The sequence below is a fragment of the Vipera ursinii genome, assembly GCF_947247035.1.
Source record: "Vipera ursinii genome assembly, chromosome: 11".
Classification (NCBI taxonomy): domain Eukaryota; kingdom Metazoa; phylum Chordata; class Lepidosauria; order Squamata; family Viperidae; genus Vipera; species Vipera ursinii.
The window spans coordinates 14,118,972-14,144,760 of NC_139524.1; the positions used below are offsets into that span (position 1 = coordinate 14,118,972).

General features: G+C 41.1%; 1 protein-coding gene across 1 annotated transcript in view; it reads left to right on the forward strand.

The window, feature by feature from the left end:
* CEP152 (centrosomal protein 152) overlaps positions 1 to 25,523 on the forward strand; it is a 29,748-nt gene extending 4,225 nt beyond the window's left edge. The window contains exons 3-29 of the mRNA XM_083371665.1: positions 667 to 758; positions 946 to 1,015; positions 1,937 to 2,266; positions 3,123 to 3,279; positions 4,075 to 4,215; positions 5,153 to 5,292; positions 6,401 to 6,601; positions 7,036 to 7,183; positions 8,089 to 8,180; positions 8,381 to 8,541; positions 9,776 to 9,968; positions 12,274 to 12,381; positions 13,283 to 13,413; positions 14,373 to 14,501; positions 14,612 to 14,747; positions 15,269 to 15,448; positions 15,859 to 16,104; positions 16,810 to 16,941; positions 18,101 to 18,541; positions 18,641 to 18,742; positions 19,623 to 19,785; positions 20,401 to 20,580; positions 21,332 to 21,422; positions 21,542 to 21,645; positions 22,218 to 22,374; positions 23,228 to 23,331; positions 23,663 to 25,523. Coding sequence (XP_083227791.1) covers positions 667 to 758; positions 946 to 1,015; positions 1,937 to 2,266; positions 3,123 to 3,279; positions 4,075 to 4,215; positions 5,153 to 5,292; positions 6,401 to 6,601; positions 7,036 to 7,183; positions 8,089 to 8,180; positions 8,381 to 8,541; positions 9,776 to 9,968; positions 12,274 to 12,381; positions 13,283 to 13,413; positions 14,373 to 14,501; positions 14,612 to 14,747; positions 15,269 to 15,448; positions 15,859 to 16,104; positions 16,810 to 16,941; positions 18,101 to 18,541; positions 18,641 to 18,742; positions 19,623 to 19,785; positions 20,401 to 20,580; positions 21,332 to 21,422; positions 21,542 to 21,645; positions 22,218 to 22,374; positions 23,228 to 23,331; positions 23,663 to 24,612 — 5,079 coding nt within the window. The 3' untranslated portion in view covers positions 24,613 to 25,523. The remainder of the gene's footprint in view (positions 1 to 666; positions 759 to 945; positions 1,016 to 1,936; positions 2,267 to 3,122; positions 3,280 to 4,074; positions 4,216 to 5,152; positions 5,293 to 6,400; positions 6,602 to 7,035; positions 7,184 to 8,088; positions 8,181 to 8,380; positions 8,542 to 9,775; positions 9,969 to 12,273; positions 12,382 to 13,282; positions 13,414 to 14,372; positions 14,502 to 14,611; positions 14,748 to 15,268; positions 15,449 to 15,858; positions 16,105 to 16,809; positions 16,942 to 18,100; positions 18,542 to 18,640; positions 18,743 to 19,622; positions 19,786 to 20,400; positions 20,581 to 21,331; positions 21,423 to 21,541; positions 21,646 to 22,217; positions 22,375 to 23,227; positions 23,332 to 23,662) is intronic.
* The last annotated feature ends 266 nt before the right edge of the window (positions 25,524 to 25,789 follow it).

Here is a 25,789-nt window from a genome sequence, read left to right on the forward strand (position 1 = left end):
ATTGTCAATTGCGTATCCTGGCTCGTAGCAATAGCACTTGGACTTATATACCGCTTCATAGTGGTTTACAGCCCTCTCTAAGCGGTTTACAGAGCCGGCCTATTGCTCCCAACAATCTGGGTCCTCGCTGTACCGACCTCAAAAGGACGGAGGTCTGAGTCAATCTTGAGTTCAGTCAGGCTTGAACTCCAGGCTGTGGCCAGAGTTAACCTGCAATACTGCATTCTAACCACTGTGCCACCAGAGTTCTTTAAAATATCTCTGGTAGCAGGTATGTCACATTGAGCAAGCTGATCAAAATATAGTTCTCGAAGCTGGATCTCCTGGGAAGAAATAGCAAACTGGAAATGGATCCACTGTTTGAATTATTGATTAAAACACAGTTCTCAAAGCTGCATGTCTGCTAGTTGTGCAAGTAGCCAGCTTTCATAAATGTCTTTGTACAACGACTCTTAAGTTCCCTAATTTCCTTCCTTGCTTGAGTTATTTGTGCTCTCTAAGAAACACTTGTGGCCGAACAGACAAATAGCAACCGTTAGACTGACTCTAGCTACATCGTTAAGATTTTTAATGCAAATTCCCCTCGTATTAAAGTCTAGAGAGTAGACGAGGTATGTTTCAGTACTAGATTATTTATTTATTCCCATATTTATGTTTTGCTTTCAGCTACAACAGCTATTGACGGACCTTCCTCATGACATGCTAGAAGACAGCGGAGATCAGCTTTCTGAATACAGTGCTCCTGAAGAACACGAGCAGTAAGAATCTCGTCCCTTCCCCCTCCTTGCTCTGAAAAATGTTGAAATGACAAAAAGTGCATTCAAGTGGTGTGCACCTTATCTTCTGAGAGCTAACAGGGGAAATGTAGTTACCCTGTGTATGCCGCATCATGGTGAGACTATACAAATGAATGGGTTTCTAAACCTCCCTGTCTTTTCTGCACAGAGTGCATGAACCCTGGGACCAAGACGCAGCCCAATGGAATGATCACCCAGTTGCAACAAACCCACCAAGTGTGAGTTTAATTTGAATGGCAAGATTTCCCAACTCATCCAAAATGAATGTTAAAATATTGTTCTGTCTGATTGGTTAGAAGCTGAATATGGTGCATCTGTCTGTCTATCTATCTATCTATCTATCTATCTATCTATCTATCTATCTATCTATCTTCTATCTATCTATCTATCTATCTATCTATCTAATCTATCTATCTATCATCTATCTATCTATCTCATTTCATCAGTTATTCATATCTATATATATATCTTTGTATCTATCACCCATCAATATCTTTCTATCTCTCCTCCTGTCCTGTCCTGCTTGTCTACGTAACCTTTAACAGGGTGAAATGGTGCATTGTGGGGCAACAGACTTTGAAGCAAAGTCCCTCAGCTGGGTTAACTTACAGAATGCATCCAAAATCCGGGACCCAGGGCTCTCATAGAATTGAAATTTGGCCAATTTTATAAAACATTTCCTATGCTAGATAGCCCAACATTGGCTATTCCCAAAGAAGATACATATCTCAATGTAGCCCAACTTTTTCCAGTAAAGGCAGTACATTAGAAGCTCTGTCACTGCTGAAGCCATGGAGGAATCTGTTAAGTTTCTGAAATGATAGATAATAATATTCTTTTTGATGTTGCACCGGAGAGCTTTTATGCTGGTTGCTATCCTGGCAATTACAGAATAACAGAGCTGGAAGGGGCCTTGGAGGTCTTCTAGTCCAACCCTCTGCTCGACTATGCTCGGAGTCATCTTCAATGGAAGGATCATTTAATAAATGAGTAAATTTAACATTTTACTAGTTCCTGTTCCTTAACCTCAGCGTGTTCCTTGTCTTATTCCCACGACTAGTGTGTTAACACTAGTCACATTTCCTAACTGAGATAGGGAGAGTTGTCCACTAATAATCACTAAAATTGTTTATTCTCAGGATTATGGGCAGGAGCAGAATGTGTTTGTCGACCGCTTTGTGTATGACCAAGGAAACATCCCAAGTGAAATGCGTGCGAGCGACTGGCCTTTCCATCACCGTGAGGCTGAAGATAAAAGCTTGTTGGAGATCTCTGGCAGGACCAGTGAAAATGGATCTGAAGGTGTCTATTTTGGAGATGACTACAAAGCAGCCAGCCATTACCCACAAAACGGGGTATATGATCTGCCGCCCAATTTTCGAGCCTTCACAAACGGCCACCAGCAAGACTTCAGTAACCAGCATGGCCTTGTGACAAACTTTGTTGATTCTCCGCAGGAACCCTTGAAGGTATGTCTGTGGGTGACACTTGGTTATTTTGTTGTGTCCCCGTTTTCCTATTGTAGCAACTAGTTACATTCTAGAACGAAACTAAAATGGACTTCCAACTTATGCATTGTCCGCTCATGACTTTTGAATACAAAAATTAGGGCTTGTTTGAGAAAGAATGCATCCTGATGTAGCGTGGGTAGGGCCTGTTGTTCCTGTGGACACCCCAGTAGTGATTACTAGGTTCTTTGCCTCTGATTTTTTTTTGTAATTTTAAAAAAATATCTAATTTTAAAAATGGGAAACTGACATGCTGCAGCTTTTGGCATCACGCTCACCTCCAAGAATGATTGTAGGCCCCAGCGGGCTTCTTAAATTTATTAAAATAAAAATCTCTGATTTTAGGAGAGGTAGTACCCCGGGACACTGCCACTGTCATAAATATGAGTCAGTTGCCAAGCATCTGAATGTTGGTCACGTGACAGTGGGGATGCTGCAATGGTCGTAAGTGTGAAAAACGGGTTTTTTCCAGTGCTGTTGTAACTTTTAAGAGTCACTAAACAAACGGTTGTGAGTTGACTACCTGTAGTTTGCCTTGTATGCAGAAAAACATTTCCATTTTCTGTAAAGAACGACCTGTGAATCACTTGGGCGACCTATTAGCTATATTTCTAATTATCTGTTTTTACTATGGACGTTTGTGAAGAAAAATGTATGCGGTCGCCAAGAGCTGATATTGACAGTCATTTGACATGAGATGGGCGGCAATTAAATTTCTTAAATAGAATAGATAAATGGCACATGATCGATCTATCGGCACTTTATAATCAAAACTACGCAAGTACGTAGCACTTAAACATTATTTGTGTTGTTAAAGTTGCAGTATGGTGGTTCGGAAACCAACAGCCAGTCTTTAGAGCCATACAAAGTTGTGTATAAGCCCTACCAGAAGAATGCTCAAACAGCAGCCCCTATTTCATCAGAGGCAGCAGCATTTGAAGAAATGCAACAAGAATTTCTAGGTACTGGAGAAAGTAAGTATATGCTTTTCATTATACGTGTTGATGCTAGAAACCTAGTAGTAGTAGTTGTTGTTGTTGTTGAATCAGGTAATTGGTACGAAGGTTTTCATCTCTTCTTTTGTGAGCTTGAGGGACACAGTGGCTCAGTGGGTTAGGACGCTGAGCTTGTCGATCAGAAGGTCGGCAGTTTGGTGGGTCGAATCCCGAGTGCCACGTAACAGAGTGAAAGCCTGTTACTTGTCCCAGCTTCTGCCAACCTAGTAGTTCAAAAGCACGTAAAAATGCAAGTAGAAAAATAGGGACCACTACGGTGGGAAGGTAACAGCGTTCCGTGCGCCTTTGACGTCTAGTCATGCCAGCTACATGACCACGGAGACGTCCTCGGACAAGCGCTGGCTCTTCGGCTTTGAAACGGAGATGAGCACCGGCCCCTAGAGTCGGAAACGACTAGCACACATGTGCGGGGGAACCTTTACCTTTTACCTTTGTGAGCTTGGCAAAGAGCTTCTCATGAGAAAGACCTGGCAAGCCTATTTCTCCAAGCACGCAAATTGCCACCAACTTAATAATGCTTTGAGTCTCTAACCTGGAATAAATAACTGCCTTTCTCACCTGCTGCTGCTTAAGTAAACCGCAGTGCCTAATTTAAAAGAGGTATCTCCAGATGCAAAGTTTGTCCAACAAGACTTAACGTACTTCTGTCGAGAAGAAATTCTTGCCCTGGGGGATTTCACTGAATTGTGTATCTGGTTGAGGAAATCCCGTGTGTTTTATGCCTGACGTGTGGAAACCTGGTGTGAGTTGCAGGTGCTTCAGAGAACATGAAGATTCTTCAGCTTCAGGTTCTCAATAAAGCCAAAGAGAGAACTTTAGAAGAACTTAATAGTCAGCTGGAAGAAAGAGCACAGCAGATTAGGTACCTGTCCCATCAGCTTGCAATTATGAAAGGTAAGTATGCCTTAAAGAGGAGACTGCAGAAGTATACTTGGGCCGTTTCAACTTCTTACCATACAATGTAATAACAGGGTAACAGTGGGAAGGCACCTTTTAATCCAGGGGTGTCAAACTTGTGTCACATGACGTGTCATGATGTATCACGACTTTTTTTCCCCCCCTTGCTGAAGCTGGGGTGGGCACAGGTTCCTCGTGATGTGCAGTTTGACACCCCTGTTCTAGTCAAGCAGGAGACCCTAATCCAGAACTGATGCAGGAGGCTTCCTGTTTCCTTCACTTATTTTGTTAAAATTAAACTCACTTATTAGCTGCTTTTATTAACTTTAAACCCACTTTCTCGTTGATTGATGAGAAACCATGTTTGAAATGTAGCAAATCTTGTGAGAAATAAGTAAACCCTTCTTCCTGATTATGCTAAATTTAAGACAGGCGGTTGCACGGTCGGTATTTTTTTTTTAAAAAAAAATATCAATGCATAACAGGATGCCCCGGCCCACCCCAATGACTGAATGTGCTACTTTGTATGATCTACAATGCGGTAACCTCTGGTGATTTGGGAGAATTGCCTCCTAAAAGTGAGTGACTAAATCTTGTAGCGCCTGCTTGCTTGAGTACGGACACCCTTTTTGATTAAAGATGCTAGCTTGTTTGTTATATGTGGAACATTTCTTCAAACTTCATTCACTAACTATTTTGGGTAATAAATAATGTTTTCTTAAATGCCATAAATTTGAGACTTATGAATTTATGAATAATGAATTTTGAAAAAGCTGCAAATTTGAATTCTGGAAAAGGTGCAAATTTGTGTTTTGTTCCCACACATGTATTTTACACTTTTCTATTTTAGGGGGGGGGTGTTTCTGAAAAGGGTGTGCTGCAGATGTTAAAAAGTAACTGCACAGTGACGTCAATGTTTTTTTCTTTTTTAAAGATGAAAAGGAGGGCATGTATCTTAGTCTCCAAGAAAGTCAAAAACTCTACCAAAATAGCAAGGAAAGGGAAGTTCAGCTTGAAGGCCAAATAAAAGCTCTTGAACGTCAAATTCAGACTCTGACTGCTAATGAGGAACAGGTAGTATAAATATTACACTTTCGCAGTTACTAAGTGTAATGCATATGATCATGTAAGGGATCTGAAACTGCTAAAAAATTCATTGAGGACGTACACAAGACAGTAAAAACTCAAAAATGTTAGATGCACTTATAATGAGCATCATCCCTCAAGAAAACCAAAGAGAGTATATATTCTGTCTTCTGAAAAGCTGAACATGGAGATGAAATTATTGGAAATTGGAAGAGCAACGTGTATTGAGCTAAGATATGTGGTTTGTTTGATTTTGGCTCAGCATGTTGTAGAAGCCCAGCTGTTTTGGTTGGTAAGCCATTATTTTTATCTTAGAATGTTGCCCGGGCAGCAAATCATGCTTAAACCATAAGATGCATGACAGGTGAATTTAACTCTATTCAAACTTTGATGCTGCAACAATGTAGTGGAGCTTGACCTACAGCCAAATTGGAGTAAAGACAATACAGATAGCCATCGCTTACTGACTGCTTTGTTTAACAACCATTCAAAGTTATCACGATATGAAAAAAAAATATTGCTGGCTGAGGCCGTGTTGTTAGACATTGTTTTTCCTTTTCATCCTGTTTCCCAGTCTGCTGGAAAAGGAGTTTGTCGCTAATATATTTATCATAGTGTAGTTCTACTAATATAATCTTTATATTGATTGTACATTTGAAAGTTTGCTTGTATTATGTTAGAGACAACTGCGTTGCCATTTTGAATTAAATCCCATATCTTTTTGAGCCATGGTGGCACAGAGCTTAGGATATGCAGCATTTCAGGCTAACTTACTGCTCACTCACTGCCAGGAGTTCGATCCTGACCAGCTCAAGGTTGACTCAGCCTTCCATACAGAGAGGGCTGTAAAGCACTGTGAAGTGGTGGATAAATCTAAATACTATTGCTATGAAAACATTCCCATTACCAGCAGTTCAATCCTGATGGGGCTCAAGGTTGACTCATCCTTCCATCCTTCCGAGGTTGGTAAAAATGAGGACCCAGATTGTTGGGGGCAAATATGCTGACTCTGTAAACTGCCTAGAGAAGGCTGTAAAGCACTGGGAAGCAGTATATAAGTCTAAGTGCTATTGCTATGGCTTTATTTTCTTTGCAGCTGATGAAACAATCCAAAGTTGCAGAAGTCGCCATGGAAAGCATGCAGCAGCAGCTTCTGGAACTTCGCCGTTCTGACGCTCTCCAGCGCGCAAGGGAGCAGCACGAGGCTATCGTTGCCTCACTCAAGCAGAAACTGGAAGAGCAAACTTCATCTTTGCAACAGAAACTCGACGTGAAGAATGCATCACTCCAGGAGCAGGTGAGATTCTTCTTCCTCACAAGATGAAAATACTCTTGCCAGGCATTCACCTGACAAAGTTTTCTCTGCTCAATAAGCTTCCTAGCCCCAAACCTTCATTTGCTGATACAGGCAGTCCTCAACATACAACCGTTCATTTAGGGATGGTTCAAAGTTGCAACGGCACTGGAAAAAGCGACTTGTGGCTGTTTTTCAGCCTTAACGACCGTTGTAGCATCCCCGTGGACACGTGATCAGAATTCAGAAGCTTGGCAACTGACTCATATTTATGACGGTTGTAATGTCCCGGGGTCCTGTGATCCAGCTGAACACATTTTTTTGGCGAGAAGTCGTATGTAAACATGATGGAAGTAAAAACGAATAGTAACGTTTATTGGATGAATGTGTAAGTGAAATATGCAAAGGCTTGTAAGTGGTGCTCTGTCTTTTATCAGGTAGAAATGTGTTGCCACCTAAAAGAGCATGTGAAGCAGCTTGAAAGAACGCTTGAAGAAAGTAAATTAGAAAAAAACGAAATGATCAATCGTCTGTCAAGAAGTCTAGAAGAAAGCCAAAATCAGTGTGCAAATTTATTACAAACAGGTGAGTAAACCCCCCCCCCCCCAACCCTCAACTAAATTTAAATAGCCACCTTTGCAGTAGTTACCATTGTAGGATTAGTGTAATTGGTTTAACCGCAGGTCTTAAATTTTCTTAAGAGGACTAACACATTTTGTCCAACACAGCATTTCGCTTTTTTGTGTGTTTGCTGAGAATGACACTCCAATAGCAGCAGCTGAAAGTCTGACGCTGCTCAGGTAAGGAAAGGCAAGAATGGAGGTTTGCAGTTTCAAACTTCTGAAATTAATTTTATGAAATGAAATGAATCGGCAGGCGTGAATTTCACAGGATGGTACTCAAGTACCCATATTCCCTACCAAATCCAGATATATATATGTGTGTGTGTGTGTGTGTGTGTTATATATGTGTGTGTGTGTATATCTATCTATCTCTATCTATCTATCTATCTATCTATCTATCTATCTATCTATCTATATATATATATCTGGCTAAGAAGTCGCATACAAGGCTTTTCTAAAGGACATTTAAGGTGAACGTATATATTTAGACATCATCTTCCTTTATTTTAAATCCTCCATTCCATCAAGGCAGCCTTGCCTGTCATAATGGGCAGCCTCAGTTTCTTTTAGCTTTCGGTGCAAAGCAAATATATTTGAGATACTTCTTCTGCCATTATTTTAATTTTAATATGGGAGATAAGCTAAAATGAAATCATGCAATTCCAAGAGCTGGAAAGAAATAGTTCTGATGTTACTCTCTTTCCACCATATAACTGCAATATTCATATACTTTCCTTGCATTTGCTATAAGAAGAGGAACCTAGAGTACGGTTTAAATTAGTGAATGAGCGCTTTCCGTTGAGCTTGTCTCTTCTCTTAAATACTTTTTAGTTTTAATATTCATAAATTCATTCTGTTTCCTTCCAGGCTTAGCAACGGAGACAAATCAGCTACGTCTGCAGCTTCAGCAAGCTCATTCTGCACAGCTGTTAGGCAATGAGATGAATAAAGCTCTTCAGGTTCATATTTTTTTCTTCTTCTTTTCATCAATATTGTAGAAATGAACTGAGGCGGACCAGTATAAAATTAAAAGTGCTGTATAAGAAATGGAGGATATAACTCTGGAAAGTAGAGGATTGTTTTATTCCATACTGCTCAAAATAGGGATGGTGTTTATTTCCAGTTTGTCTGACTCTTAATTGAGTATCCATATTTATAGGAAGAGGTAAAGGAACTAAAAGAAGAAATTGTTCTATATGAGTCAGCCACAAAACATGGTGTGTTTCTCAACGATCCAGGTGGAAATCTGAATGTGGAATTAACAGATTCATACGTAGATTTGGGCATTAAGCAAATCAACAAGAAGACAAGATTACCGAGGTAACTACAGATTAATTAATGCCTTTGTCACCGAAAACAAAATACACGAGGGACTTTCACGTGGGATATTTCTCCATTTTCTCAGCATCTTCCAAATTGTTGCATTTGCAAATAATGTAAAAGGCTGCCCGCTCCCTTTCCCGGCTAAAATCATTTTACATGGGAACTTCCACTGGACTCTCCTTCAAGAAACAAAATGGGACTCCTTTTGGTTTGCCTATTCTTTTTACAGCCTAGCTTTGGTATGTTGTATTCTCTTAAGCCCCTAGCATCCAATAGCATGCCAATTCTGGTGTTGATTTTTTTTTTAAAAAAAATAATAATTTATAAGCTATCTTTCGAAACTTCCCCCCAAAACACCATGGAATGAATCAACGCAGCAGTAATTTGGAGAGCTGACACAGCCTTCAACTTCAGCAATGGTGGTAATCACAACACTATAAAGAAGGCCAATTGTGGAAGGCTTTATGTATTCATGCTACTACGGTAGATGGAGAGAGGGCATGATGGCTCAGTGGTTAAAGACACTGAGCTTGTCAGCTGGAAAGCTGACAGGCCAAGTTAAAATAGCTGAGTGCCACACAACGGGGTCAGCTCCTGTTCCTTGCCCCACCTCCTGCCCACCTAGCCATTTGAAAGCGTGCAAATGCGAGTAGATAAATAGGCACTACTTTGGTAGGAAGGTAATGGCGTTCCGTGCACCTTGGCATACAACCGTGCTGGCCACATTACCATGGAAATTGTCTTCGGACAACGCTGGCTTCCTCAGCCAAGAAACAGATGAGTGCCGACTGACCAGGAAACCTTTACCTTTTAATTGAAGAATAGTACTAGATCAAAATAAGATATAACCGCCCCCATGTCCATGCTTAGTCATAGTTGGCTCGACCATAATCGTTTGGGTTCACACGAGTGAAAATCAAACAAGCCGATTATGATCTGGTTTACCTGCAAAGACAATGCTTCTGTGGACTTTTTAAAAATAAGCTACAATTTCTAGATTCACACCGCAGACGAAAACTTATCATTGATGTCGGAGAGCCAGAGCAACTTTTGCAATTTTCTTCAGTAGGCCAATACGTTGTCTTAAATTACAGATAGATTTCAGTGTGGCTGAAAAGCTAATGATAACCATAGAATAGGTGGCTCCTAACAGCGGATTTATATGTGCAACCTTAGGAATTTTATGAAGTTCAGAATAATAACGTCCTCTCCTATCTTGAATGTTTGACAGTTGTTCGTTGACTAAAGAAACCGATAAAGGGCTTCCCAAAGATGAAATCATTTCAGAGCTGAAGGTTGAAATGCAGCGGTTATTGAACAGTAACAAATCCAAGAGGAACCGGATTTCCCGACTGCAAAATGACCTTGAAGATTGTCACAAGACTATAGAAGAACTGAAGCAGCAGCAGCTGGTAAAATCAAATGTACGTGAGAGGCGTTACTTCTTTTGTATGTTAATATCTTTGATGGGAATATAACTTTCTATTTTATGAAACTGGCTGTTAGCGCCAGTAATAAAGATGACCTGTTCTCTTTCTATCGTAGTACAGAGATTAAAACGTTAACACTTTGCATTTTTATTCGTTGGACAAAATGCAGTGATTGTGGCTAACTTGGAACTACTAAATATTTTTCTTACCAGCCAGATTGGGTAGTATTCCTAATTTATTCAACCTAATTATATATATATATTTTCTTGTCATAGTTGCTTAGGTCAGTCACGACTGACCTTGTCTTAGTTTTCCCCAGTGATAGCTGTGATCAACATACAAGTTTCACCACAACTTTGGAATGCATTGGGTGGACAACTTGTTTTGATAAGGAATACAGAAGAAATATTGCAGGGAATTGTGAATTAATATTTGGAGGACAGGATGTTGGCTGTTAGTGAAACAAACTGCGGCAGAAATCCCTCAAGAAAAGATTACGGTACAGAACATGAAATCTTCCAGATGTTGCTGACTTTCAATCTCCAGAAAGCTCCCATTGTTGGCTTTGCTGAATGGGACTGCTGAGAATTTCAGTGTAAGCCACAGGTTTCTAACATCTGAGCAGAGAGACCCCCAGAAACATTAGCGATGAAACAAAATCATTGCTTTGTTTGCTGACAAAAAAAGTGAATTTGTAAGTAATTGTTTGTTTTATAAGCACTCCCTGCCAGATATCTGATGGAAGGAGACAGTGTTTACTCAGAGCTTAAAAAACTCGCTGAGAGAAACCAGCCTTACTGTAGCAAATTTGGATAGCTGTAGGAAGAAAAAAGAATGATGACAGTGGATTAGAAAGATACAGTTGAAGTAGCAAACACTCAACTGATCACGAAAGAAATAAGCATTTGGGCTTTCTCCCCCCCCCCTTGAGAAATGTGCTTTAAAAGTTAGAGGACGCTTCAGACATCCCGTTAAAACGTTTTGTGTTTCCTTGAAATTCTTCATCCTTGGCAAAGATGCCTTCTTGGGTAACTCTGATCTGCATGCGATACTAATAACTTCTATATCGGAAGCTTCAAAGTGCTTCCGTGATGAATGGATTTGCTGGTAACATCATCATTGCTGTGGGTGGGGTGGGGGATGCCCGGCTGGAGTCTCCTCTCTTGTCCCTGTGAAGTTGCCCAGCAAAGTAGTATACATTTATCTACTCGTATTTGTCTGCTTTCTAATGGTTGGGTTGGCAAGAGCTGGAGCTTGTGATGGGAACTCACCCCACCCTCCAGCAACAGTGGGTCTCAAACACGAGCCTCCCAATCGGCCGCCTAGCATTCTAACCTCATGAGCCACCATGCTCCCTCATCTGTATGTGATGCCCTTGCTTAAAATAACAGTTACTTAGTGCTATAGCTTGGATGGCTGGCCTAGTTGGCTAGTGTACGATATGGCTGACTATACTTGAATGCCCACAGTGGTACAAACTGTATCCATGATGTAAAGGCAGATTGACCTAGAGTGGAAAGTCAAATCAGCTTCAGAGACCCATATTTGTCTGTTGGACCATTGGATCGTTTTTGAATCTGGAGGGAAATGTAGTGAACGTTCTCAACCCATTCCTATCCTGTTTACTGTGTTTCTATGGCTCCTTTCTCCATTGCAGCAGAAAAGATGACCTTTATTGTCATTTTTTTTTTTACTGTGGGCGCATCTAAACATGGTATATACAACATATGTATAGACCCACACCCCTACGTATACATAACAAATAAATATTAAACACTGTCCATCTTGAATATATAACTGAAGGAGGAAAGCCTGAGAGTTCACAAGGTTAATGCTGTGTGGAACGAAACTGTGACTGAATCTGGCTATAGGACAGAAAGTTGGAGGAGATTAATCTCAGGTAGCAAGACATAAAATTGCATAATCCTCCATTAACCTTGCCTTGTTCCATTGAACGCCAACTTTCTTCTGCACCAAATAGTTAAAAGAACATGCTTAACACAGCCTAAACCAGGGGTAGGCAACCGTGGCTCTTTTATGACTCGTGGACTTCAACTCCCAGAATTCCTGAGCCAGCTGGCTCAGGAATTCTGGGACTTGAAGTCCACGAGTCATAAAAGAGCCACGGTTGCCTACCCCCTGGCCTAAACCTATCCATCTTTACCGTCTCCTACAAATTGGAGTGGGACTGTACACTTTTTTTTTTTGATAGATTTTTGGTTGTATAAAATGCCTTGAGGGAGAGAGCTATTTCAACTAAGAACTAACAAACATTCTCTGTACTTCTATTTTATATTAGACTAAAGGGAAAAACATGGAAAGTCCATCTGATTCCACAGAGTATCATTCCTCCGAGGAAATGCTGAGGCTCAAAAAGGAAAACCAAGAATTGCAAAGGGAGATTGAGGTGCTTTTTTTCATGTCTAAAGATAAAGTATCTTTAGCATATGATTGGATAAGATGTTCCCATGCTGTGATCTGATTTGGGAGGGAAGATAAAACGAGGGCGCTTGTAGAAAATCAGATGAACCTGTTTATGGTTAATTAATTTTCTATAAGCTAAAGAACAACAGGTGGACCATTATACACACAACATCTTCAGATGGGATGAAAACTGACAAAAAGCCGCAATTCACAAAGACAGGCTCCTAGGGTGTCTCTCACAAAAATCGTAGCATCCTCTATGCACAGCAGTGCCTGTTGGGAGAAAGGCATCCATAACAGTCCTTAACCAAGCTGAAGTTCCACCAAATGCAAGGTAGATACAGGGCTGGAAACCCACAGGTTAGCATCCTGATTCATCGGGGGCTGCAACTTGGACAAGGTTGATTTACATTATGTTGTATACCATGGTAGCAAAAAAAAAAAAAAATCAGAAGTCTGAAGAACCTTTTATTGCTAACACCTTTTATTAAAAAACGTGAGCTATCTGTGAAGTTAAGAAGGGCCATTTTTATGCAACACACCTAGAATGAATAATGACGTGTTTTAAGAAGATTTTACACAATACCCGAAGAGAAATCCATTTCCTAAGAAATTTGTTACAACTGCTTAATTTCTTCATTGTAATTCTTTTTGCATCTATGGCCTAGATAGGAATCTTACGAATTTTTCTGTCCCATCTCAAGGGTCTAATAATGTTGCTCGTAATAGGTCATCCTTAAAGCCAGAAAGATTAATAATTTGAGCGCAATGCCATATCAACACCCTGTATGCTGCCAAAAATAATTTGCATTGCAGCAGCCTGGAAATATGTCTTAAATAATTAAAATATGAGGTCATGTGTAATACTATCTCTCTTTCATCAGAGTCATAATGCACGTATTCAGGAACTTCTGGAAGGCAAAGAACAGCTAAAAAATGCAAATCAAGACCTGTGCAATCAGATGAGGCAGATGGTTCAGGATTCTGATCGGGATAAACAAGAAGCCCTCGACAGGTGACTTGGGAGGGAAAGTTGAAGTAAACGTAGAGTGGCCTTTATTGATCTTAAATTGTCTTCTGTTTTTCTGTATAAAGGAGATAAGGGAAAAACAATGGTGGTCTTTGTGGCTTAAGACTCATCTGTATTGGTAGTGTTTTGTAGATGTATCCAGACGTTATACCCAGGGATAAGAACAAGAGATGTCACTAAGATGTTTCGGGCCCTGACCAAGTACTTAATGAAACTCTACAGTTTTATGCCTAGAACTCCCATCAGAGGAAGTCAAAAACGTGATGCTATTTCCCATCTGGGAAGAAATGACTTAATTCATCTCTCACCAGGCCGTTGCGATGGTTGTACACGGTTGTTCAGATTCACCAAAAACTCTTCATGGGTGGGCTTCATTGGTGACAGGCACAATATTGATCCTTTTGCACTAGAACTCTTTTTGGTCTGCTGGCTCCAAGGGGACGGAAATGTTGTAATCACTAAGATTGTATTGTGCCAATTACCGTTTCTACGGTGATTGCCAATAGCTTTTTCTGGGTGCAAATCCAAAGTGCCTACAAAGCCCTCCAAGGCTTGGAATTCAGATGCTCCAGCTGGAATCAACCCATCATCCACTGTACTCTTCCTGAGAAGAAACTCTGGTGATCCCCCTTGTTCATAATTAATAGGCAATGAAGTTAGAGTCATTGCTGCTGTGTCATAGCCCTGGTCTTGTAGAATTGTTTCCCCTGGAAACTAGTTTGGCGCCATCAACTTGCTTTCTGAGAACTGGTAAGACAGAAACTCTTCCTCTTGGTGGTTGACTGGACAACAGTGTCTTTATCATAATAAGCTTAACTTTTATATTCTGTGTTCTTCAGATTTGGATGGATATGGCCAGTGAAGCTGCATTTACAATGTCCTAGGCCCTGGGCTTATAATGCTTTTTCAAGCAATAAATTTAGCGTTTCCCTTTCCTCCTCCAGGTGCGAAAGAACCTATCGGCAACATTATGAAGACACAAAGAAAAAGCTTCTTGAGGAGTCTGCAGGAAAACATGTTGTGGAGAAAGAAAAACTCATCCATGCCTATGAAGAGAACATTGCTCAATTAAAGTAGGAATGTATTTGAAAAGTTAAAATGAAACATCTGAAATAAGTTTATTCTTCATGTATGTTTCTTGACCTTCTAACGTCTTCCATGTTGTGATTTTCCCCCCCTCTAGGTTGGACATTGATGACCTGAATAAAGAGATGATTGTAGTGAAAGAATGTTACCTTGCCGTCTGCAAGGAGAAAGATGAGCAGGCCGCCATTTTGAAAGCAGCATTTGAACAAGAGCAGCATCAGAGAGAGGAAAAGGTAGCGGCCCAAATAGCCTTAGTTTATTACAGAGAGACCCGTTGCAAAATAACAGGGATAAATGAAGGTCCTGAGCAATCTTAACTCCTCCCTAATTAGTGGGATATATGATTACACACTAGGAGCCCTGGTGGTGCAGTGGCTAGAATGCAGTATTGCAGGAAAACTCTGCCCACAGCCTGGAGTTCAGTTCCGACAGGTTGATTGAGCCTTCCATCCTCCTGAGGTTGGTAAAATGAAGACCCAGATTGTCGGGGGGGCAATAGGATGACAGTTTACAAACTGCCCAGAGGGTTCTGTAAAGCACTATCTAAGCGGTATCTAAGTCTGTGCTATTGCTAGTACCCAAACACTTCAACAGGATAAAGAAGTGCTTTTGAGTAAGAGGTAGTACGTTAGGATATGAAAAAAGAAATTTGTGCAGTCAGGGGAAACTGCAAGACGCCTTCACTTTTTATCTCTTTAATCAAGACAATCTCTTATCTGAATGATGCCCTAACATCTACTCTGAACGTTAACAGTTACTAGTGGAAAAGGAAGATTCTTTGAACAGACTAAGGAGCGAACTAGAAGAAACATACAAAAATTCCATGGAACTAACAAAGAACCAGTGGCAGAAGGAAAATGAAGCTGACATAAGACAGCGTCTTGACACAGAAGTGGAACTTGCCAAAAACATTTGGGAGAAAGAACAGAAGGAGGTACGCTGGAGTTTTTGCTATTACACAAGTGAGAGCCTCCAAGCGTAGTTGCACAGAGACCGGGTGGGTGGGATTATGAAGACATTCACCAGATCTTGAAGATCTTTTTCCTGGGTCTTAAAAGCATAGCAAGAAACAACTTTTTCAATGGCACAGATAATTCAGCCTCTTCTAGCATAAAATGTATTTCCTTTCTGATTCTAAGGAAGCTCGGGGTTCTTTGATACTTAATTTTTGCAAGTGTTCTCTAAAAAAACACCTTAGTCCATCACTGTGCAAATTCAACATCCAGCTCCTATTCTTTCTGCTTACTAGGAAAAAAAAGAAGAAGCCAAGCCTTGGTTTTATTTAGGTTTTTCCCTCCCCCAAAGATTTAACTTTTGTTTAGTGCAGTCTTCTGTTCCCTACAGGCCCAAGAGCAGGCTTGTCAGGAAGTTGAAGAAGAATGGCAACAAAGACTAGCCCAGGCTCTGGAAGAGACCAAGAGGGCCACAGTGGAACTCAAAGATCATGGTAGCCAAACGGATGAAACTCTGCGCCAAGTGATTGCCGAGGCAGTAGAGGAACAAACGTTGTCGTTGAGGGAGGCCCTGAAAGCAAAGGAAAAATCGTTGAGGGAGCAGGAAGCGAACTATCACAAGAGCATTGCCATTCAGGTGACAGGCGGCTTTATTTTTATGGGGGTACAAAATAAAACCCAAGCATGTGCAATCAATGTGATTTGGAGTAAATAATTGCTTTAGGGCTAAATCTAGAAAAGGACTACGGGTAGTCCTTGTCAAGAATGAAACTTTGGCAGCTACCTGCCTCTTTGTTTCAACTTGCCATTAGAGAAAGGCGGAGGAGATGATGCTTTAGAATGGGTTAGATGGAAAAATGAAACGTCTACGATTCCGTGAAGATTAGGAGAGCCTGAAACCCTTTTAAGGACACCGCAGCAGGTGCAGGGATGAAGCAGATGGTTCCCATAACAAAGTCAAATTATTTACATGGACTATGTGAGGGGGTGGGGGTTGGCTGGGGAAATTCTTCTTCAATTCTATGAACCGGTGTCTAGGAACCTCACAGTGAGTTTTGCTTCAACATTACCATGCAATGTATTCCATAAACTAAGGTTTTCAGAAATGGAATGAACCTGGAGTTTTATTTGGATTCTTGAGCTGGATGTTGACAGTCCTTGACTTAACAGCGATAATTGGGACCCGAATTTTCATTGTTAGGTATGGCAGTTGTTAAACGAATTTTACATATGCAATGAATTGAAACAAGAGCTGAAACTGGACTTCCATGTTTTGTCTTGTTTTTACGGCAGGAATGGCTTCTTGACCTTTGCTTACTATTAACTTTAATTACTTAACTAGGTGGAAGTAGCTCTGACGAAAGCTCGTGCGTCGTGGCTGCACGAACTTACCGATCTTGAGGAGTACAAAAATCACTTGAAGGTAGCCAAAGAAAAATGGGAAAAGGAATCTGAAATCAGCACAGCAGAAAAGGTAGCGGAGAACGGATTTCATCGTCCTGATCAAGTGTGGACAATATGACAGTTTTGTATTTTACTACATTAGCCTGGGGGCTGAGTCAGTCGATTGGATTGGACAAAAGCCTGGGTGTCTGCTTAAACTTCCCAAAGAGATAGATATTGAAGCCTATAGCAGCCCAGCAAGATTGCCTCTGTATATCTGACTGCCATCTTCTGAATTAAATAGTTTTAAAATGAGTTGGAGCAAGTTTAGCTTGCAGTATCTAATTTCAGAGACTTTAAGACGCCCTTGGAAATGGTATTTATCAAATAACTAGTGTAAATGGTAAAGCCGTCCACACTTGTTAATAATAGCTATTTGATTTAGAGAGTCCTTTATTCTTTTTTTCTTCAACTGTGCAGCCACAACTCCTCCCCCCCCACACCTTCATGAAAAGTACCAACTTTTGATTTGTTTCCAGCTAGGACTAGGGTTTAATAGTTCACTGTGGGAACACCAGTACTAACCGCTAGGATCACAAATGAAATAGGCTGGAGGAGAAAGGAGATGAGTCTGGCTCTCCTGGACAGCTACCCTCCTATGTTAATTTCAAACTGAGGTATGCCTCTCCCAATCCATGTGAAAGCATCCAGAGAAATTTTTAGGCATTATGGCAGGAGGGGGCGGGGGTGGGGGGGGTTGTCCTCCAAACTTGGCAACTTTGTGGACAACCTTTCCCCTACCTATTAAAATACTAATTTCCATTATGTCCCTCCCCTTGCAGTAATCCAAACCATTCTTACTCTTGATAGGAAACAGATTACCGTATTTTCCGGCGTATAAGACGGCTGGGCGTATAAGACGACCCCCCAAACTTTTGAGATAATTTTCATGGGTTAAAAAGTCGTCTTATACGCCGGAAAATACGGTAAGCAATATGTTTCCCTATTTAACAATTTCACCTGCTTAAAATTCTGCTGTACTACGAGCAGTATGCCTCGTCCGTCTTAATCCAGGGGTCTCCAAACTTGGCAACTTTAAGACTTGTGGACTTCAATTCATGACCATGGCTGGCTGTGGAATTCTGGGAGTTGAAGTCCACAGGTCTTAAAGTTGCCAAGTTTGGAGAAACCCACCCAGCCCCCCCTGCATTTAAGGCATTACTGACAAGACCTCTGTGTGGCCTCTTTAGGTATCGGCTGCTGAAGAGAGGTGGAAGGAGCAGCTTGAGAACAGCGATAAAGCTCAGAGAAGGATCAGAGAGCTTGAAGAGAAGGTGGTGTCCCTTAGGCGGGAGCTGGAGCTGAAGCAAGACGAGATCCCCTTGCTTATCGAAGCAGAGCTTGCGAAAGCTCATTCTCAGTGGATTAAAGAAAAGCAAGGGGAGATCCTCAGCATGCAAGAGCAAAACGAAAAAGAGCGCCACGCCCTTTCACAGGACCAGAAAGTTAAACTGGGCGAGATGTTTGCAAGAGCCAAAGAAGACTTTGAAAATCAAAAGAAAGAATTGCTGGATCAAAAAGAAGCCGAGCTGAAGACGTGCCTTGCCAGGAAGCAACAGGAATGGGCAGTTCAGGAAGCCAAGAGACTTCAAAACGAAGTCCATCAGTACGAGGACAGGATCCTCGTTCAGGTAGAACTTCTCTTAGATGACCTCCACAAGGACTTGATCCAGTGCGCAAGTTGTGAATGCACTTGGGAAACTAAGTGGAACGTGTCTCCCCCTCTTCAGATCAATTGCCAGTTCAAAGACAAACTGGCATTTTGCTTGCAGAAAGCCTACCGAAGCACTGTCGGTGCCATTCTTGAAAAAGCAACGAAAAAGTGGAACCAGGTAACATTAGCATGGCCTTAGATCAGGGGTCTTCAAACTTGGCCCTTTTATGACTTGTGGACTTCAACTCCCAGAATTCCTCAGCCAGCAAAGCTGGCTGAGGAATTCTGGGAGTTGAAGTCCACAAGTCATAAAAGGGCCAAGTTTGAAGACCCCTGCCTTAGATGATTTGTATTTCGATTTTATACTTCACTTATGGTCCTTTGTCTTCCACTTTTTAGCAGAGCAGAACTAGGTTTATGAAAGTAAAAAAAAAAAAAATAAAAAATACTGATATGTACCATATCAATATAATGCAAAAATATGTTTAAAGCAGAAGAATCCGTATATTTGCAAATCTTTGTTTTTCATAGCCCCTTTGTTAAGTTTCAAAGCCAAGCATTTAAGAATGCAAACCAACTTGAAAAGGGAAAGGGAATAACGAAGCAAATTAAAAGTTGACAAAAAAAGTACACCGCAAATTTATAAACAAAAGCGCACGGGTTGATGAACTGCAACAAGTTTTAAGGTTCTAGATTCTCTGCTGAGAGACTGCTGCTGCCCCGGACATCACCGGGTTCCGTGCATTGTCTGCATTCCACTCCCCCCCCCATTTTTTATTGTGACTACTGACATGTCACAACTGAATATATTCTCAACTTAGACCTGAGCTGCTCTTTGCCTCACAAAGAAAAATGAAGGAGTAGTTCTTAGGTTTTGCTGTGTCAGATGTACATGCCCCACTTTTGTCCTTTATTGGGCAGAAAACTAGCTGCTTCTCCGCTTTGAACGTGGTAAGCAAGTAGGATTTTTTTTTCTTGGAACGCAAGATGGATTTGAAGAGTTGGTCCTGAATTGCTGTCTGTTCTTGTAAAATTTCTCTCTGTGTACTCCTTTCTAGAAAAACGAACATTTGGGCCTCGGTTTCAACGATTCGGATGACTCTTGCATGCAGAACGGTGAAGGGGAGCCTGGAGACAAATTGTATAACATTGGGCAGCAAGTAGAACTACAGCGGATACTAAGAAAACATCCACCTTTGCAGGACACTGAACTAGATCTTGGTATTACGTTGCATCCATTTCCTCACTTTAATTGGAATCTTGCTTGATTCTATTTTACCTAACACACAAATTCAGTTTTTAGATAGAGAATTGCACAGATATGAAAGAATGCTCTGGAATTAATGCTAACTGTGTTGTAGAGTTAAAGCTGGGGAAGTCCATGAATAATACTCAGTGTGTTAGGCACTTTATAAAGTAAACTCTAGAGCGCTCCTTCATTAAGTATTGAGCTTGTAACCCTGGGCAAATTTTCTGATGGGTGTCAATGTATGCTAAACTTCACAATATTGTCTCCATTTCTGCGATTTTCTGAAGGCTACAAAAGTGTACGGTGAGTCTTTGTACACGGTAAACCTAGAATTACAGACCCTGTAACTGGGATTCCTCGAGAATAATAGTTCAAATTCACTACTAATTCTTCATTGTTAGGAAGCGAACACCACGCATAGATCATGGGCGTTCCTGGTGAAACTAATGCAGCTTCCAGAAAAGTTTCTTTTAAGACAACAGCTAAGATATCCATAATAACTACAACCTGGTGGTAGGATTATCTTTTCTCTTTGGTTGCTTGGTCAGCCAAAAGTAGCCAGTAACTTTTCATATTTGTTGGTGCAGATTGCAAATGTAAAAAAAGAAATATGTTGTCGCAAGACGAGATTTGTTTTGAGCGTTATCGACAGCAGCTGGAAAAAAAGGAAAAAGAATGTGAGGATTTGAAAAAGAAACTTGACAAAGCTTGCAGGCATCTCCAGCTTGCTGTGAAGGAACAAAAAACAAAGTCTGAGCAAGCCCAAGGTCTGTTACCTTTTACATGTGGATGTTGAATAAGAACAACTAGTTCACTTGTGCATGCACTTAATCTGATTCTTTGTTTGATGACAGTTAAATACATAAAAATAGAAGCCCTGTTATCCTTAATGTAGTTTAAGGTTTCTGAACACGTATCTGAGAAATAAACATTATCCCTTATTCTTACAAGCACAATATAATACCTTGATGTTTCTATGATCTAATAATATATTGACATGTAAAATAAGCTTCTGATACACTTGTTTAAAGCTTTGTAGTTAATTTAACTTAATGCTTTGCTATAGAAAACAATTGTATCACTTGCAGTTAGGTCTTCAACGGACTTGTTAAATAGCTTTTATAAAAAATAATTACCTCTCATTCTCTCAGGATTTTAATTACTCTTTCCAAGAATGGGGACATTTGCTGTTGGCCAAGTCCGAGTCGTGTTATTAATGATTTTGAGGTTAGGTTCTGTATTATTTCCCCCAGTTATCATATTGCACCCAATAGAGGATTGTTTTGGCCTGTATTTGTTATGAACCTTGGAATAACTACAGTATTTTGATACCAATGAATTTTGTGAGAACCTTCTCAAAGATTAACAGCTGCCTAGAAGAGTAACCCAAAAGGTCACTAGTAGAATAACAATCAATTGGAATTCTAAATCATAACAAAAACAAAATTGCTGGGTTATTATGTAACACCAAATTAAATGTAACACTCCAAGGGTTTTTCCTCTCTATTTTTTTTTTAGAGAATGAAAAAATTATGAAAGCCCTCCTGGAAGAAAATTCTGCAATGAAGAACCAACTTGATGATTTGAAATGTGTCGACATTCCTCCCAGGTAGCGCATACATTACGAGAGAAATGATAACTTCTGTTATAATATAATATAATACTAAACTTCTCTGGGCAGTTGTAATTTCATTTTTGGTTTGGGCATCCCGTTTCCTGTGCTTCCAGGTCATCTTCAGAAGGCTGCGTCTCAAAACCTTGCTGTTCGTGTGGTGGAAAAGCTTTGGAAGAGATGCGTTCCCAGTATCTTAAGACAGTGAGCAAAATTAAAAGTAAGTGGCAAAGAAGATGAGGATTCCATAATCGGTTCAGCCTTGTTTTTAAGCTTACGACAGAGGGAAAAATTCCGATGTGTTCTTCTCCTCTTTGATTCCTCTTTTACCGCTTCGGGTGTTGAGGGAGAAGCAGAGTCCTTACCCCTCTGGCAGCTTCAACCATTGTTGTAGGGTGTCTTTGATATTGTCTCTCCCATCTTCTTCTGAGTCTGCCTCGTGTTCTTTGACCTTCTCCTTTTGCTTTGCCATGTTTGGTATGGAATCCTCTAATATGTTATTTACTACTAGTCTTCATATTTCAAGTCTTGTTGAGTATCTACGGGTGTTTATAGTGGTACCAAGGGTGAGCAGCTTAGAAGAAAGGGAGGGGGGAGAATTCTGATCCTGTCTACATACATGGGATAAGCCCCTTCTCTGTTCTTTGTCTTCTCACCAAAGAATAAGGAACTTTGGCACAGTTCCTTATGCTTTGTAGAAATCAATACTATACAGATACAGCGAAAATTGTCCATTGCAAATCTATGGTTGATGTGCCTCACTAAATATAAATTGGTGTTGTTTGTTCATAGGTGACATGCTTCGTTACATCCATGAAAGTAAGGAGAGAGCAGCAGAAATTATAAAATCTGAAGTTTTAAGGGAACGGCAGGAGACTGCCCGAAAAATGCGCAAATATTATCTTATTTGTCTTCAACAGCTTCTGGTTGATAACGGCAAGCATGAAGGGTGAGGCATTTCAAGTGATGTTAGATGGGAAGAGAACTCTCAGCAAAGTTCTTGGATGAGGAACCTCAAGGTGTTTTTGTGGATTGCGGGTTTTTTGTGTGTGATTTTCTAGTTTATATTGCTCTGTTTGTATAGTGCCGTGGTGGCGAACCTATGGGACGCGTGCCACAGGTGGCACGCAGAGCCCTCTCTGTGGGCACGCGCACCCTCGCCCCAGTCCTAGGCCTTCAGCTGGGTTTTATAAACCCTTTTCGCTTTAGGCCTCCGCCACCGTGTGCAAAAAAAAAAAGGTTCAATCAATCAATGAATTTCAACTTCTCGCGGTAAAAGATCTCGCAAAGTTGGAATTGATTGAACTTTTTAGTCCCACCCAGTCTGCCGTTACCACTGCAGCCACGCCCACCAAATGGGCCACGCCCACCTAATGGGCCATGCCCACCCGGCACCCAACAATACATAAGTGGGTTTTGGGTTGCAGTTTGGGCACTCGGTCTCTAAAAGGTTTGCCATCACTGGTATAGTTTATACAACAATTTCAGGTGAAGTGCAGAGACAGAAAAAGAAAAGAGATCTGTTATCTTTTTAATAGAAAATAACAGATAGACTCTTCTTATATTCCTTTATTTCTTAATTCTCTCTGCCTCATATAGACACGTGGGTTCATTCAGCATGTCACAAATTCCCTAAAATTGAATGGCTATAAAGCTAAAAAGGAGCTCTGTGTAGTTAAAAATCATTTTTTTTCTTCAAAATTTTAAGAAAGTTCAAAAGTTTGTCTTTTTGCTTGGATTCTTAGTTGACTAGATAGGATTTTTAAGGATTTTTTTTTAAAAAAATCGTGTTACTTTCGCAGGGCTGAAAAGAAAATAATATGCGCTGCTGGCAAGATTGCTACAATGGCTAAAATATTAGAAACTCCTGTTCGGAACGCAGCACTAAATAAAATCCCACACTCAGGTATACTGCCATGTCTAATTTTCATGCATGCCATCCTTGTTTTAATAAGGAGAGAAAGTAATATTTACCCCATAGAGCAGGGGTAGGGAACCTTGGCTCTTTTATGACTCGTGGACTTCAACTCCCAGAATTCCTGAGCCAGCCATGCTGAGGGGAAAGGGAGAGGTTTCCAAGCTGAGCCACGCTGGCTCAGGAATTCTGGGAGTTGAAGTCCACGAGTCATAAAAGAGCCAAGGTTGACTACCCCTGCCATAGAGGATGTTGAGTTCTTTGGTAGGGAGTTTGGAGGTGCCTGTTTTAATTTATTTTTGCTTTCCGTCTTGCCTTACAGTCCTACCCCAAAACTCCAAAGCTGAAGAATCTAAAACGAGTTACGCTCAACACTCTAAGTCAACCCCCAAAGAAAACCAAACGCACGATGACAACACGGGCAAAAAGCACGTCCCACGCAGCTTGCAGCCACAGCTGGATGCCACCAGCGAGTCCCGCCTAGTTTCTCAAAATCAGATTGTTCGGAAAGCTTTTAAGCAACTGGACGAGCCTTCGGTTGGGGCTGCCCCTTCAGAAGCTTTCAGGGAGGAAGACCTTGGAAACAAAGGTCTGCCGTGTAGAGTGGGAACATTCCAGAAGGCTTCCTCTTACGCGTCTCAAGGGAAGCCTCAAAGTCTTCCTCCCGTCGCAGGGGATGGTCCTGACTTTGGAACCGCTGGCGAAAAGTATAAGTGCCTAAACGAAAGGCCAAGAATAACGGAGGTTGGAGGCAGCCAGACGTCTAGACAGTGGAAGGCAAAATCTGGGGGAAGCCCAGGCTTGGAAGTTCAAGAAACCCCAGTAAGAGATGAAGGGTCTTCTGCTGACTGGAGCTTATTAAGTGAGGCTCTTCACGCAAACAGTAGCGGTGGCTTTCGGCATCCTGTTCAAAAAATATATTCCAGGGGGCCTCTAGATTCCCATTCAGCGCTTCCCATGACCAGCCCCCGTCCCCATGTCAAGGAAGAGGCTTCTGTTTTTTCACAGCGTCTGGATGGACATAACGAGAAGGAACTGATCAAGAATCAAAACATACATTGCACTGAAAGCCATCTGACTGTGAGTTCAAGTTGTACTCCGTTTGCACACTTGGACACTGTAAGCCCTGCTAGGGCCCATCCGAACAACACTGTGCCGTGTTCTGCAGCAGGAAAAAAATATACTTCCCTACAATCAAGGAGACACATACACAGGGTGATGGATTGTCCACAAGACAGTGGCTTTGACAGCCCACAGATCGACTTTGATTAATCCTCAACATCGGAAAACTCTCAGAGAAGAGATACTTAAATATATTTAAATGAAAGGTGTGGAGAAAGCCTGTGGTGATGGTGTGATGAGTGTCTTTTGTTTATTTCTTTTATATTTGGACTGTTACATTAACAATCCAGTTATGAATACCTAAGTGTGAGTTCAGCCTCTTAGATATCTGGCTGTATTGTTATAGATTTGCCTCTCTCTGTGTATGTGTGTGTTGGTGTGTGTGTTTTTCTTTATATGGTGAGGGATAATATTGAATTGTGTCGCAGGGAATTATCTATTTTTTACACTCGAGATTAGTGTGTGGTCCAATGCAATTTTTACATTTTATTTATATAAAAATAAAGCAAATGCTTCGTAGGCCTAATGTAGCAACCATCAACCTTTTTCCCCCCTCCAAAGCTGACAGCATCTTTATTTTGGTGACTTAATACTTTTTTTTTTAGATAGACAGACTCAATTTCTATAGCTGTCCATCTCAATCGGATCGATTCGGGCTGGCAAACAATATCGCAGCAATCACAACCATGAAAACAAATGATACTTATACACCAGAGGTCCCCAAGCTTTTGGACACCAGGGACCGGTTCCGTGGAGAAAAGTTTTTCCGCGGACCAGAGAGAGTGTAGTTTTGTGTGCTGCCTGCATCCCGCAGATGGGGCTTTGCTTGTTTGTGCAGACCGGTTGTTGGCATGCTGCGGCCCTGTACCGGTCCACGGACCAGGGGTTGGGGACCCCTGCTACAGACACCTGAAAAGTGTCACAATAATTGCATAGAAATCAGCACTGCAACCAACTAACGGGGTTACTATCACTGTCCACAAGATGGAGACAGCTGACTCTTCTGCAAATTTCCCTCTACTGTGTTTGTGAACTTCCCATCTCCGAATGCTGAGAACATCTGCCAATTCTGAGCAGCTGGTTTTACAGGAAGATTTATCTGGCAGGTAGCACCAAAGTAGGCTGGGACTGGCCTATAGCTTGTAGGAGCTTTGTCCCCATCCTGCATGAGAGAAGGGGACTGCACTTATTATTTCCATTTAAGTAAGAATACAAGTAACTCCTTGACCTATGACCACAGCTGAGCCCAAAATTTCCGTTGCTAAGCTAGACGGTTGTTAAGTGAGTTTTGCCTCATTTGATGACCTTTCTTGCCACTGTTGTTAAG